Genomic DNA, 16,848 nt, shown 5'->3' with positions numbered 1-16,848 from the left:
CTACTGTATATATCTCACTAATTCTTTCACCAATTTTTAAATAACACTGAATGGATGGAGCAAGAAGCTAGTTCTATAAAAAAAATAGTGCAAAAAATGATTGAAACACATTGTATAAATTATTAATATGCAAAAAAAATATCAATCTACAAAACAAATGCATATCACTAACTAGAGGACTGATCTCATTGCACATCATCTCAACTACTTAACTCAATTTTTTCAATAATTCTGCACACCTGAGTGAACATTAGGCAGACACCACGAAATGCATGAAAACAAAGATAGACAAATATAGTAAGATTAAAGAGAATATGCAGAATGTGCCCACTGTGTCACCATGATGCCCACAGTCAAATTGTCATTATGTTAATAATTATGAAACTATTATTCAAATATCTGATTGAGCATCACTATGGTTTGGAGTGTTCATTTTTCATTTTAGAGTAAACTATCACTTTAAAGCTTACAAATGCATAGGTGTAACAATAAAATCAATGTTGATATATCTGCAGCACACAGCCTATCTTCCATAGCTTGAAGTGAAAAGAAATTACTGTGCAAATTCATATGGCTTATGGAAAATGTTTTAATTTTTCATCGGTCAATCATTTTTACTCTTTCTCTGAATAAATCAATCAAACGCATATATATAATCACATATATGATTATGCTGCTGTGCGGTCCTTATGCAAAGTTCCTAAATTACAAACTAGTAACATAATTTTCTTTCCAATTAAAGCAATTACAGCTTCTGCATCTAAATGCCAACTATTTTTAGAGCAGAACTGGAGGAAGCGCAGCAGACCTCTGTATTTTTCAGTAATGTGGTTTTCATAGATACAGTGGTAGAATGAGGTTAGAGCAGAGGACACCCATGGTAAAATTAGGTACATGGCAAGCATACTGATGATAAGGCTCTGTTACAGCATAAAAGTTAGAGATGCCACAGAATGAACATCCAAACATATGTGCTGAGAGACTGAAACCCATACTGACAATTATGTAGCTATAATTAACATCAAGCCGATCATCATTCCACAGCAAAAGGTGTGTCTGCATTAAAAGGTTATTGTTGATTCATCATCTAGGATGACTTTACATTAAACTATTTAAAAAAACACAGGTAGAGTCCAAACATATGACTGGACATAGAGAGAGGCACTCAGCGTCAGCTGGGGTTATTTTTCTCTCCAGTGTTATATGTACCAAAAAGTATGAGCAGAGTTGTTTTTCGGTCACACTTTATTTTGATGGTCAGTATGTTGAATTTAAGTTACATTACATCTACATGACAACTAATTTTCATTGGATTACAAGTAGACTGTTAAATTAGACTGCTGAATTTAGGGTTGGAGTAAGGGTTAGTGTAAGTTGACATGCACTTGCAAAGTTTCTTATGGTCAGCTAAATGTCTGTTGAAGGAGCATATCAACAAATATTAAGCAGACAGTCTAGTAATACTCAAATGGACCATCAAAATAAAGTGTTACCATTTTTGGGGGAATAAACAAATAATGATAGAACCATTTAAATTTATTCTTTTTTTTTTCCGGCTTAGTCCCTTTATTAATCCGGGTTCGCCACTGCGTGGAGTTTGCATATTCTCCTCATGTTTGCATGGGTTACCATTAGGTTGTTGCGCGCGTACTGAAGAGCGGAGTTATCGAGTGTGTACTAATCAGCTGTGTTGTCGCGCGCGTACTCAAGAGCGATGTTGTCGCACCTACTGAAGGGCGGGACCGAGGGTGTGTCGTGTCGTGGGGGCACTTTAGATCATTTTGGAAGGGCACTTTCTATCCAAGACTAAAAAGGGCATGTGCACTGCACAGGTTGAGCCCTATGTGTGCACGTGCCTGGTAGTGTATGTGTGTGAATGACACTGTATGGGTGATTCCCAGTGATGGGTTGCAGCTTAAAGGGCATCTGGTGCATAAAACATATGATGGATTCGTTGGCAGTTCATTCTGCTGTGGCAACCCCTGATTAATAAAAAGACAAAGCCAAAAAGAAAATTAATGAATGCTATTTTTTTCTACACAAAGTTACTGTGGCTTTAAACTTGTCATTCAGAGTCATTTTAATTACATGGCAATTTTTTTGGAACTTGAAAATATGTGATCATCATTTCAAACATGACATCCTTAAACGACCCTAATTAACCCTAATATTTTTCCCATATTTGTATAAACAATTTCTGCGATCTGATTAATTTAAAGTATTGTTAGAAAATGTAAATAGCGAACAGGTTTTGAGTGGTCTAAATTAGGAGGAACTTGCTATCACCAGAAATACTGCCACGAGTCAGTGATCTACTTTCACTTTGCGCACACTCAGAGACAAGCACTGACAGAGATTTCACGCTGTGGTCTGTTTGGAACACATATCTAGTGCTCATAGTAAATTCTGGGTCACCCTAAGAAAAGAACTAATGCAGAGCCCCATGTCATGAGAGAAAGGCTAGAAAGAACATTTGGTATGACAAGGAAACTAGAATGACTGTGTTGAATTTGTTTAAAAAAATCAGCAAAGAAAACAATCATTTAAACTGAGATTTGACAGAATCAAACGTTGGCCTTAAAATATACAATGCGTGTAAATACAGCAAAGGAAAATATATTAATAAGACAGATTGAGTCATATGTGTGAAAGCACTTCTCACTCATAAAGCCTTCATGAAATATGAGCAAAAAATCATTGTGGATGCTATAGAATGACATCAAGGCACAGCCCTCAATATATTGTATAGTATGAGGGTAACAGGCAAAGACACATTCAGACACGCACAAACTAATCCTCCAGACCTCCTTGTCTGTTTTCATTTCATCCACATCTTCAAGCTCATTGTCTGTATTTCACTTATTGTGTGTTGCCACCTCTTCACCCGTCCACTAGTCTCTATGTCTATGTCAAGCTCAGGGCGCAGCAGAGCTCCACTGGGGCCAGATGAATATTAACCTACCTAAACCTCTTCCACACACAGATACTCTAACACAAATTAATATTTGATTATAGGCTGAGTACAAAGATACATATTGCATTAAATGTGATACATTCAGATTCATCAAGTGAGTATTGATAAATGAATGGACTGCTGGAAGGCAGAACTGAAAAAGGAAAGAAAACTGAAGAACTTGCATTTATATTGAAAAACAGAGCTGAAAACATAAATATTTTGTTTTCAAAAAGCTTGTTAATTCACAAAAAGTGGAAAAATCAAGAAATGTCAATGGGATAGATGCATCTGCATCTACTTCTATAGACTTGCCAATAAACAGAATAAAGAATTGGTTAAATATTTATGTACTGTCACCTTGTTCCAAACTTAAAAAGACAAAAAGATTCAACAAAAAAGTTGCAATAATAAAATTTATCAAATATGACTGAATGTCTACAGTCAACAGCAATGCCAGAATTTTCGGTTTACATTTATTAACAGTAATAGTTACAATTATAACCAGTTAACATATTTATTATAACCTTTTACTTTACTAAATTTACAGTCTTTGGAAATTGCTTATATTATTTATCTGTTTTTTAATTCATTTTTGATTTATGAGTCGCCACAGTGGAATGAACCACCAACATATGTTTTACGCAGTGGATGCCCTTCCAGTCACAATCCAGTCATTGGAAAAACCTATACACTCTCATTTACACACGCACCCATACTCTACGACCAATTTAGTTAATCCAATTCACCTATAGTGCATGTCTTTGGATTGTGGGGAAATCCTGGAGCTCCCAGCTGGGACAGTAATGACCAGTGACCTTCTTGCTGTGAGGCGACATTGCTAACCATACAGCCATATATTAAATATGTCTATTTTATGGTTAAATAGAAAGACACAGCTTTAGTAATGACTTTCTGCTGGGGGTTACTGTAGGTCAGAATACATTTCTGTATTTAAGTCTAAAGGGAAAATAAGAGGCTACTTTTAATTTTACTTTTATTACATTTGCACAAATCAATCTTACATTTCCAGCAGAACATCAGGGTTAAGCTGGCATGATCTGATTCTTCCAGCCGGAATAAGTATACGTGTGAGCTGAATTGAAAAAAAGTTAAGGAATGGAAGTTTGTGGACTGAAAGGCTGACAGATGCCAGGCCAGGATAGATATCATCTCTGTACTGTACATTACAGACCGCATGATCTGTGGGTGGGTTCTGGGTGTGTGTATTTTATTTTGTGGCACTTATTTGCAGATCTGCTATCTATGTGTTCCTGTTGTGAAGACTTACTGAACAATAAATCAAGAGATACCAACCAAAAAAAAGAAAGAAAAAATGGCCATTCACTTTGTCCTCTCTCCTCATAGTTCTCTACTTATGCCTCATCTATTTATCTAGGTGATGCCATAGGTGATTTGTCTGTTTTAAACCAGACAAATAAGTGAAAATGTTCACTTACACATCAACAAAATACCAACACCAAAACACAAACTCTCTCCTCTGGTAATATTGTTAAATTAAATGCAACTAATAGCTTTTAATCAACAACATTATGTTAGCATCAGCTGACAACTACAGCTGTTACCTGTGGGTCTAATGACAAAAACAAACTGTGTAACACATAACCCCAAACTATGTATGTGAAGCCAACCCAGCATTAGCTTGAAGTAGGGCTGCACAGTATATATAGTTTCAGCATCCATATCGCAATGTGCGTATCTGCAATAGTCACATCGCAAGATCTGCAATGTTGAGTTGGGATCAAAAGTCAAAGTTCAGTACATATGATTAGTTAATTTTCAACCATAATCTAAGTGCAATTTCTTTTTTTTAACTCAGATGTGTTTTAGGGCTTGTGACTGTAAGATTTAAAGCAAATTTAAACCATTTAGGAACAAGAAATTAAAAAGTTTGCTGCTTTAACCAAGATTAATTGAGCTTAAATATTTTTATTAAATAATTAGATTTGATGATTGGATTTATTTACCTCAATATTGTAATATTTCACCATAAACCATAAAGCAGTGTTTATTTTTTTAACCTGTGCTTAAAAATTTAAAATACATTTTTGTATACATATTTGTATATTTTATGTAGAAGCACTTCAAAATCAGTGTAAAGTTGTGAATTCATCCCAAACAGTTACTTTAGTCATATTGTGAAATTATATTCATATCTCAATACATATCGCAGGAATACAAAACTGCACTGTCAATATTTTCCAATATCGTGCAGACCTACCTTAAAGATAAATTGATCTACATGAACCAGTCATTTCACAAAGGCATCACGTAAACCCATGCTAGCTGTAGACTTTCACAACAATTACCTAAAAATCTTAATTTTCCTTTAATTTGACATGCTATTTGATACAGCCTGGGGCATATCCACTGTTTACATTCCCACATGCAATGCAAAAGTGACTCCTTCATCCTTATACTTTATGAACCCAATTTCCTGTATCTCCTGTATGTAAAAATAACTGACAAATATTGCCTCAACAATGTACAATATAGCAATGGCGGAATGTGTATCATATTATTTTCATCATGTGGCAACTGATATGTAATTGTTCTCTGCATAAAGCCTCTAAAATAAAATAAAAACTTAAGGAGCTGATTTGCATATTCACATGTTTGACATTTTTTATTTCATAATGGATTCTTGTAATCCTTAGACAGAAAATAAGATCCTCCACCTGTGAAAATAATTGATGAATTCATGTCTTTTAGTATGGGACTTCCAGTTTGAGACCTGCCCATTTTAATATATACTCTATACTTCTGGTAATTTAATAAACTCTGTTAATTAGATTATCATAAAATTAATTAAATGATATTTTATATTTCATTAATAAATTATACATTATTATAATTCATAATTAAATTAATATATATAAAATGTAATTACGCACACACACACACACACACACACACACACACACACACACACACACACACACATATATATATATATATATATATATATATATATATATATATATATATATATATATATATATATATATATATATATATATATATAATTATATATATAAAATTTAATTAATCTGATTTTAATCTAATTACCAGAACTACAAAATTTATAGGACTTTATTTAATTTATAGGAATTAAATTACCAGAGATATAAAGTTCATATTAAAAATGGGTGGGGTTTAAACTGAAAGTCCCACCCTAAAAGGGGCTGGCCGGAAGTCATCAATCATTTTGACAGGTGGTGGATCATATTTTTCCTCTATTCTTGTCCTGAAATATGCTGCTTGACATACTTAAATATCCAAGTACGCATAATCTAAAACGTTATTGAGGGTCTGAAATCATTTTCACTATAAAGATTCTCTTGTGCATTACAGCGTCCTGAAAAAAGGAGCTAAACAAAGCCATAATCACACAGAAAGTAAATCATCCTTACACACAAATGTATTACTTGATCGAAACAACTTACATTGTCTCATCATTCTGGAACTCCAATTTTCCAGACACTTCCTCATAGTCCTCCCCTCCACAAGCTGTCCCATCCACTGTTTGATATGGTACCGCCACCAGACCACGGGCTCCAGACGTTCTCTGGACCTTGACCTGCATGATTCCAATACTTTCACTCACTCGCATTGATTCACTCTCAAATGTGAAAATTCCGGCATGGTCATCATCATAGATTGTCACTGTTGCCGTGTGAGCCTCACCAAGGGCAGCACTAGGGGCAGGAGCTCCAGTCTCCAAAGCAATAGGATGTCCATCAGCCCACCCAACTATACGGGGATTGCTCAAACGAACATAAAAATATTCATCTTCCTCAAAGATATCATCATCAATAATGCCAACTGCGATGTCTTTAACATTCTCGCCAGGTTTGAAGACAAGTGTGCCCTCTGCAAACTCATAGTCAGAACCAGCATTGGCTGTGCCATCTTCAGTGCGGTAGTCCACCTGTAATTACACATGAATAAGCATTTAAAAAGATCTTTCATGTTTTCATTAAATAAACAGAAGAAAATCTGCTCCATAATTTCCATCATTTAATTGTCAAAATCAGATTAGAAGATGTAGAAGCATTAGATTACCTGATGGAATGAATAAAATAACAAGTGTTTTACTATTAACTCACTTTAACACTACACCCGGCATCTCCTCCATGCCTTTGTACGGTAAGTTTTAAGGATCCACAGTTCTCAAAGCACTGGTAGAGGGCTGGTTCAAAGTCTATTCTTGTAACATGAGGATCATCTTCCTGCTCTCGGGGTTCCCCACTGCTGACCACTTTACGAGCCTGATCCGCTGCATGTTTCTTCAAGATGTTCCCAGCACCAATCATCATCCTTGTTGCCTGAATGCGGTAGAAAGCCCTGCTCTTCTGCTGCTGCATCAGAACCTGAAATGACAAGGTTGAGAAACTGCTTTCAAATTTTAAAATTTTTTCAAAGTTATAACTTAACTAGTTATTTTGAATTTGCAGCATGCCAAGTGTTACATTACAGTCAGAAATAAATCAAATTTTCAAACAGATTTGCCAAACAAATTCCCTATCAACTGTTTTTTAATAAAAGAGGGGGTTATGCCTTCAAATCTAAATGCTGATTAACTTTTGAACACAGTTTTGAATTTGAAATGTAAAATAAACTACTAAACTAGAAGATTTATATTCTAAATGAGAAAATTAGAAAGTCTAAATTAGAATAATTATATTTTATAACAAATCTTGAGGAAAATGTTTCTCTTTATAAATTAAGTTGAAGAGTATTAGTGTAAAAAGACACAGTTTTTACTTAAAACTGAAAAAAAATATTCAGTTAGATCTACTTAAAGCTGAATGGTGCTTTATATAAAATTCATTGTGATGCAGTGTTGCATAGAAAACCATTTCAGACCAATACTTTTCAAATAGCAGGTTGAGAAACATATGCAAAAGTTCTGTTTTGACACACCACTTTTACTATGAAATTGTACTTTTTAAATTATTGATCCAAATATTAATTGCTAAATAATTACAATTTATTAATTTTATTAATTTTAATAATTATATTTGGTAACACTGTGTTGTTATGGTCCATTTGAGTATTAGCAGACTGTCTGAATAATATCTATGCATATGCTCCTTCAACAGTCATTTAAGTTATTATAAGAAACTATGTACATGTCAACTTACACTAACCCTAACCCCAACCTAACGGTCTACTTATAATCTATTAAGAATTAGTTGGCTTATAGATGCAATGTAACTTAAATTCAACAAACTGAACATTAAAATAAAGTTTAACCTTAAATTTTATGAAAATCATGAATTTAAAAAAAATTGTTTTAATCTATTTTTATACCTGATAGTTGGCCATCTCTATGAGCTGCTCCATGTCCTTCTCAGGATGTCTCTGCTTCAATTCCTTTAGAGTTCTGGCCATTTCTCTCCTGGCTTCCTCTTCTTGATCACGTCCACCAAGCCCACTTTCCCCTCCCAAGACCCCATCTAAATGAGTAGTGATTCCATCAATTTCCAACATGTCCATCTTTGTGAATCCCGCCTCTTTCCCTAATTCCTCCCCACCCTCAGACACTATAATTCCACGACCCTTATCGGTTCGGTAGCGTTTGCGTGCATACTTGTAAAAAAGCAATCGGCGATCAGCGATCCAGGCTTGGACCACACAGAGAGGGAAAAAGAGGAACGTCAATACAGCTTCCCAAACTTCTACCTCACCTGGAGAGATTACAGCAAGGATAAGATAGAGCCAAATGTAGGCAAACATGCTCCATGCTGCAGTCACAAAAAACACCCGAAGATGTTTGACCTTGCGCCTTTCACCTTCAGGTACCACATAGACACAGAGACCAATGATTACAAACATGTTGAAGGCAGCACTGCCCACAATGGTGCTGGGACCTAGAGAACCAGCCTCAAAATTATGCCCGCAGACCTCAATGACTGAAAGCAATATTTCTGGGGCTGAAGACCCCAGAGCCATTAGGGTTAGATTGGAGACAGTCTCATTCCATATGCGGACTGTTGTGGTGACTGTTTCACCATTGGGTCTTTTTGTAGTGATCTCCTTCTCTTGTGAAGTTATAACTTCAATGGCAGTCATGAAGCGGTCAGCTATGATTGACATACCTAAGAACATGTAAACTAGTGCCACCAGGTACACAATGGCACGGGCCACTTTGTCACCCACTGAAGGGTTCTGGGGATTCCACACTGGTAACAGGACCCCGTCTGTGCACACGTCGTTCTGGGAACAGTTGGAGGTAGATTGGTCTAAATCTTGGGCATCAACTTGAGGTAAAGAGACATAAAGTAATAGGATGGGGAGAAATAAAGAACTAAAGAAGAAGGGGGAAAGGCGAGATGAATTGATAGAAAAATGCATGGTGAGAAGAGGCCAGCTTGTTTCCGCTACAATTCTTCACTTCACACCACCTAAGGAAAAAATAGAAAGACAAGAAGGCATTGGGTCAGTGAGTGCATTGGTTGTAAACTCTGACTCTAAGAAAAGTAGTGTATATAAAAAAGAAAGTGATTTCTAAATTTACTTTGACTTGTATTTTCTTGCAGACAACATAAAAATATTTCATGTTTTATCTGGTCAACTTTGTTTGATTTGTAATATAGATCATATCCTGTCATTCAGAGCCACAACACATTCCATAAAAAAGTTGGGACAGGAGCAATTTAGGGCTAGTAATCAGGTAAATTGGTTAAATAATGATGTGAATTGAAACAAGTAATGTCAACAGGTGATTGTAGTTATGATTTGGTACAAAAGCAGCATCAAAAGAAAGGTCTAGTCCTTTAGGAGCAAAGATGGGCTGATGATCGCCAGTTTGCCAACAAATACTCTAGAAAAATAATTGAAATGTTAAAAACAATCTTCCTCAAAAAACGATAAGAAGAAATTTTGATATTTTATCTTCAACAGTGCAAAACAAAATTAAAAGGTTCAAGGAATCTTGAGGAATTTCAGTGCTTAGAGAACAAGGGTAAGCCTAACTTGAACTAACTAAATGATCTCAGATCACTTAGGTGGCACTGATTCAAGAAGCAACATTCATCTATAAACGGTATCACCACATGGGTTCAGAACAACTTTGGAAAACTTTTGTCAAATACCAATGCCATCCCATTCTCTGGTCACAGAGGCATCTGGGATGGATAATCACACAGTGGAAACGCTTACTATGGTCAAATAAATCAGAATTTCAGGTAATTTTTTGGGAGAAATGAACACTGTGTGCTAGTGTGTGCAAGTCTACATGCCAGGGTCTGTCACGGTATGGGGTTGTGTCAGTGCCCTTGGCAAAGGTAACTTGAACATCTGTGACTGCATCATTAATGCTGAAAAATACAAAGAGATTTTGGAGCACAATATATTGCCTTCAAGAAGACGTCTTTTCCAGGGACGCCCATGCATATTTCAAAAAGATATTAAGAAATAAGATAAGAAACACGTTACAAAGTCCCGGCGCTGGAGGAAGAGGATACAGGTACTTGACTGGCCTGTCTGCTGTCCTGTTTTTTCTCCAATAGACACAATACAAACATTACTGGTCCAACTTTTTTTTAAATTGTGTTGCAAGAACCAAAATTGGAATACGTCTTTATTTTGAAAATCACATTAAATAACGTTTGCTGTATTGTCTGGAATGAAATACAAGTCAAAATAAATAAGTAATGATACATTATTGAAAATCCCATACATCTAGTAGGTCATAAGTCATAAGTTTCTGCAAGTGTTATGGTGGAGGACTCACTCACATAGTTCATAAAATACAGCTATTATTGCAAGTCAGTATTGAGGTGAGAATGTCATTGTTTGTTTAGAACTCCAGTACACAGTTTATTGAAAAACGAACAGTGCTAATTTGAAAATGTGTTTAGATGAATTCAGAGACTTGAGTTCCAGTGTGTAAGTGGCCGTTCATTGTTTAATACTACCTCAAAAAGCTCCTTATCACACATATAAATGTAAAATACATACAGTAAATTGGCTGTATTGTAGCCACTGGAGAGTAAGGAGATTTTGGAATTGTTCTTTGCACTGTACAATGACCAGTAAAATTCACATCTATGAAATCATTTATTCATTTTCTATTTTGGCTTAGTCTCTTTATTATTTTGGGGATGCCACAGCGGAATGAACTGCCAACTCCACACAGAAACGCCAACTGACCCGGCCAGGGCTATCCACTGTGCCACCGTGCTGCCCCTCTCTAAAATCATCTAAACATATTTTCAAATTAAATTTCAAAAATTATAAGCAGTCCATTGGGAACAGTGGCTACAGTCCAGCCATGACGCAGCTAAAAGTGTGCTCATATATGACTTCAATATTGAAATATATTAAAATTATTAAGGGCGACGTTCGCCTTACAATAAGAAGGTTGCTGGTTCAAGCCTCGGCTGGATCAGTCGGCATTTCTGTGTGGAGTTTGCATGCTCTCCCAGTATTCGTGTGGGTTTCCTCTAGGTGCTCCCACAATTCCAAAGACATGCAGTACAGGTGAATTGGGTATGCTAAAATTGAATGTAGTGTATGAGTGTGTCCCAGTGATAGGTTGCAGCTGGATCTGCAGTGTAAAAACATAAGCTGGATAAGTTGGGGGTTCATTCCGCTGTGGCAACCCCAGATTAATAAAAGGACTAAGGTGAAAAGAAAATTAATGGATGAATAAATGAATGAATGAATGAATGAAATTTTAAATTTATGCAAACTTCTGTGCTGGATTTTAGGAACTTTCTGATAGCAGTAATGTTTTGTTTAGCTAATATAAAAAAATAAAAAACTGAGATATGTGCTGATGTTTTGGATTCTAAGGTCCACCCTGATCAAACTTGTCAGTAGCGTTTCTAGTAATACTAAAGCTTGTTCAGATGAGTTTAATTAGGCTCGGAGATAAACTCTGCAGAAATGTGGACATTGAGGGCCAGAGCTTAAAACCTCTACTCTAGTGTATGTATTTTACAGTTATTGCAAGGCCTTGGGTATGAAAATCTGTTTTTCTTGTGTCACTTTCTGCAGACATCTGTTTAAGATCTCTCTGTGGTTAATTCTCAACACATCAACACTATCATACTATCCATCTATCTCCTTCTTGCCCTTTATACAAACATACAGAGAAAAAGAGAGAAATGCACTCTGCTGTGTTGAGATCTGTAGATTACAATGACTGCTAATAACCTCATGGACTGGCTTATGAGTGGATTTGTTGGTGGAGGTGTCTAAACAGGTTTATAGTCTTGAACACAGAATACTCTAAGTATGTGTATGTGGCTTTGTCAGAGAGAAGCTTGAGTGTAAAATGTTGCTGTTCTTGAGCTTTCTACTGCTGAGAGCACAATGCTGACTCAGACACACACAAGCACACGCGCACACAAAGAGAGACATATAAGATAAATTAAAGTGGCCTTACAGGCTGTGTATTTGAATGGAAAGGAAATAGAGCCTTAAAGAAGATTAGTTTGTTGTGACAGCAGTGATGGGGTGTTTCTTTAGCCACTAACACTTTTAGCCTTGCAGACTTTCAGAAAACAAAATCTGTTAAAACCCAGTTTTCAATATTATTGAGCAACAATGTAAATCACTAGAAGATTTCCTTCATTTCCTCTGAACCAACATTAATGTTAACACCACAAAGTATTTTCTACAGATTATATCAAATACACAGTGGTGTGAAAAAATGCTTGCCCCTTACAATTTTTTTTTCTTTTTGCAAATTTGTCACACTTTAGAAATGAACTTTTGAAAGCTGTTTGGAGAGAACTGTGTTTAGTGTGTCCGCTGTCATATTGGAGTGATAGAAACACAGGTCTAAACAACGCAAAATGTATTTATTTATTTTTTTACATTTCTTTATATTTAAAAAAAATCCAGCAATTTTGAAGTGTATATTAACTTGAATCCTGTCACATTTGCCACAAGTACAGTCCATAGATGAATGTGTGTGTGTACTGAAAACTTTGTAACGGCATTGTGTGTGACTCATCATTGCAGAAAGGCTTGAATTAAATTCACAACAAATACATCAAATAAACATTGGGAAATTTTCTGGTCCAGTCTCGCTGTGGGTTTTCTCATGAGCAGCTCTCTGCTTCAATCAGTAAAGATCTGTGCTTCAATCATGTGTGTCTACTTGTTTATCTGACATTATGCAGGAGAAGCAGACATGTATGTTGGAAGGGTGGATGGGGAGAACCAGCTTGTTGCATTTAAAGACACGGGCTACAAAACCAGCTCCATTTTCCATCCCAAAACATTTTCAGTAGGGTATAAATCTGGAGATACCAAAGACTTATCTTATATCTTGTAAAAGAGATACAATAGGTGCATTTTAATGTTTTAGATCATCAAATATTTTTTTAATTAGTCAAAATCAACACAAGTAAACACATCATGTCATTTTGAAATTAAGGTTTTTAAATTTAAGGATGACCAAAATACAAAACTACAGCGCCCTGTCTGAAAAAGTGTTTGCCTCCTCTAGAGGCACCCAGGCCTGATTACTGCCACATTTGTTTGCAATCAAGAAATCACCTAATAAGGACGTTAATGACAAAGTGAAGCAGACTAAAAGAACCTCAAAAGCTAAACATCGTGCCGAGACACAAAAAAAGTAAAAAACAAATGAGAAAGAAAATAATTAAGATCTACTAGTTTGGAAAATAGTTATGAAGCCATTTCTAAAGATTCGAGACTGCAACGAACAACAATGTGATTTATTATCTACAAATGGCAAAAACATGGAAGAGTGGAGAACCTGGAGTGACCAGCCAAGCAAAATCATCCCAAGAGTGAAGCAGCAACTCATCTAAGTGGACACAAATGAGAATATCTAAAGACCTTTAGGCCTCTCTTGCCTGAGTTAAGTGTTCATGACTTGCCATACATGACATGACATGCCATAAAAAAGTGACTGGGCAAAAATGGTTTGCACCGCAGAGTTTCAAAATGAAAACCACTGCTGAGCAAAAAGAACTTAAAGGCCTGTTTGAGTTTTGCCAGAAAAAATCTTGATGATCCCTAAGACTTTTGGGAAAATCCTGTAAACTGATAAAACAAAAAGATGTAATATTTGAAAGGTGTGTGTCCCATAATGTATAGCGTAAAAGTAACACTGCATTTAAGAAAAAGAACATATCAACAATTCAATGTGGTGGTGGTAGTGTGATGGTCTGGGGCTGTTTTGCTGCTTTAGGACCTGGAAGAATTGCTGTGATAAATGTAACAAATAATTCTGCTGTGTACCGAGATATTCTGAAGGAGAATGTCCGGCCATCTGTAGTGACCTCAAAAAGAAAAGGAAAAATGTAGAAAAAAAAAGAAAGAAAAAACTTTGGAGTGGACAAACTGTACATGTGTTCAGTTAATCACATGGCAGCAACTCAATGCATTTAGACATGTAGACATACTATCCATCCTAAAAAGTATTCAAAAAAGGAACTAGTATGTCCCAAACGTGTCCCAAAGAGTATGCCAAAGGTTCCCGGATGGTTTACTATTTTCAGTAAAATCTAAAAGTGTAGAAGCGTCCATACTCTAACCGCTAATATTGTCCACAATACATTGCACGTAGACGTCAATTTGTTTAGAACTACAAGCTTGGGTAAAAAGTGTAAATAAACTACAAAAATGATGGATGCGCGAGACCAACCGTCAAGTTGTGGTGGTCATAGAAGAGTGGAGAGCATCAGACCACTCCCTGTAAGACGAGTCTTCGCATTGATCCTAAACGGCCAGCAAGTAGACCAGCCGGTGATCACTCCCACCTGCAGCTTCTCCATGATGGACGTCCAGCTTTCTCCAGCCTTTGGTGCCTAGACTGCAGCTCTGGGCAGGATGTTTGGCCAGAGGAGAAATGGTCATGCCAAACTGAGCCTGATTTCTCTCTAAGTTTTGTAATCCTTCACTTTCATCAATTGGTGAAGTTTTTTCCTCTCCGCTGTTGCCACTGGCTTGCATAGTTCGGGACTAGTGGATCTGCGCATGGATGGAATTGCACTTCAGTGTTTGAACTCTCAGCAGTGAATATTAAACCACACTGAACTGAACTAAACTCAACTTCAAAACTGAAAACTGAACTGACACTGTTTCAATTTACTATAATCTTCTATGTGAAGTTGCTTTGACACACTCTACATTGTAAAAGCGCTATAGAAATAAAGGTGAATTGAATTGAATTGAATTGAATTGAAAAGTAAAGAGGCTTCAGGAAAAATGTTTGAATGACTGTAAATCAATATTTAGCCGACTGGAACATGTTTAAACCAAGTTTTATGTTATATTGCATGTGCAACAACAATGCAAACTTATATCAAGATATGTTTGGACATTAACTTCTGAATACATAATTATCCAAAGATCTGAGGAGATTTCTCTGCATGAAACTCGCGAATGGCAGATTATCCTGCTGCTGCTTCTCCATTAAGGTAGGCAATTAAATATGAAAGAAATGGGGATGCTGTGTCGAGATGATGGACAGGGGATGTAACTAAGCAAAACAATGATCTGTTAACGAGAAAGTAACATGTCCCAAAGCTTGCATACTCTTCTGTTACACATTTAAAAGTGTATCGTTTTAAGTACATACTTAAAAGCTGTAGTATAAGTATATGAATTGGGACACAGCACGTATAATAATAAAAAAAAAAAGTTTATAAAGAGTTAGCTTAGTACTCTCTTCATCTATATGCAAGTGCATAGTTAGTGACACACTGTTGTGTTTTGTGTGTGAAAGCAGTGTTACTGTGCCTTCACAATAGAAAAGTTGACATCTTCTCAGTGTATGCCTCATTACCATCCCACCACATGTCCTATCTGCCCTTGACGCACACACACACACACACACACACACACACACACATACACACACACACACACACATACATGGGTGCTGGAGGCTGTGCCCTCTGTCTGTCTTGAGCCTCTGCTAGTTTCACTGGGGAGATAAACACACTGTTTATTCCCTCCAAAAATCTTTTCAGTCTTCTAAAATTTGCAGGCAGACATGGGCAGACCATGAAAATACATATAATATAAGCTGCATTGCAAGGCCGAACAGACCAAATATAGAACCTGGAGATTTTAAAGCTAGCTCTTTCAGATTCCAGCTTGGGTGATCTTTTAGTATGATATTTCAGCCATATCCTTGAGTGTTGTATGTTCTACCATATTTAGAGGCCAGTGTGGTTAGGTTGAGGGTTCCACATTCAGGGATCCACTCCCAATGAAGAGGCTGAGATATAACTGAAGTAGGGAGGTACATGCTGTGTGCTGTTGATGGGTAAAGAGGGGTGGGTATTGGCTAAATAGGGTATATATGGTCAAAATTATTATACACTTTACTGTATTAACATCTTATATGAAACAAGCACATTTGGTGTTTTTACAATGCTTAAACTAGCTATCAGGTTCATAAAATAAACTTCACACTGTCTAATTAAGGCATAATGTTTGGCAAATTTAATTATATTTTACAACCATTTATACTAAAGGGCACAGTTAATCAAGATTTGAAAATAATGTTAATTCTTTAGTTGCCATTTATTAGAAATCTCACTTAAACATTTTTTCAAACATCTTTTTTCAAGCCTTGTCCGGGCGATTTTAAATGTTTTGTTTAATATTTACACAGCTTCAGGTCAATGTCAGTAGAACACACATGCCAAACACATTTAATTTAATTTTCATTCATTCATTCATTCATTCATTCATTCATTCATTCATTCATTCATTCATTCATTCATTCATTCATTCATTTTCTTTCCAGCTTAGTCCCTTTATTTATCTGGGGTCCCCACAGCAGGATGAACTGACAACTTATCAAGCATGTGTTTTAGGCAGTGGATGCTCTTCCAGCCACAATCCAGCAAAGGGAAACACCCATACAC

The 16,848-nt window shown here is 36.2% G+C and overlaps 1 protein-coding gene across 3 annotated transcripts in view; it reads right to left on the bottom strand.

The window, feature by feature from the left end:
* Positions 1–16,848, bottom strand: part of slc8a4b (solute carrier family 8 member 4b) — an 84,673-nt gene that overhangs the window by 39,166 nt on the left and 28,659 nt on the right. For 2 of the 3 annotated variants that reach the window (XR_012382441.1, XM_005166536.6), the window contains exons 3-5: positions 8,291–9,384; positions 7,084–7,347; positions 6,421–6,905 (exon numbers count right to left, since the gene is read on the bottom strand). Coding sequence is in view for 2 of the 3 variants with exons in the window: in XM_005166536.6 (XP_005166593.1) it covers positions 6,421–6,905; positions 7,084–7,347; positions 8,291–9,334 (1,793 nt within the window). In the remaining variant the exon portion in view is untranslated. 3 annotated transcript variants of the gene reach the window in all.

The sequence above is a fragment of the Danio rerio genome, chromosome 7, assembly GCF_049306965.1.
Source record: "Danio rerio strain Tuebingen ecotype United States chromosome 7, GRCz12tu, whole genome shotgun sequence".
Classification (NCBI taxonomy): domain Eukaryota; kingdom Metazoa; phylum Chordata; class Actinopteri; order Cypriniformes; family Danionidae; genus Danio; species Danio rerio.
Note: the sequence above shows the minus strand (reverse complement) of the source record. Positions and strands in the feature narration are given on the sequence as shown.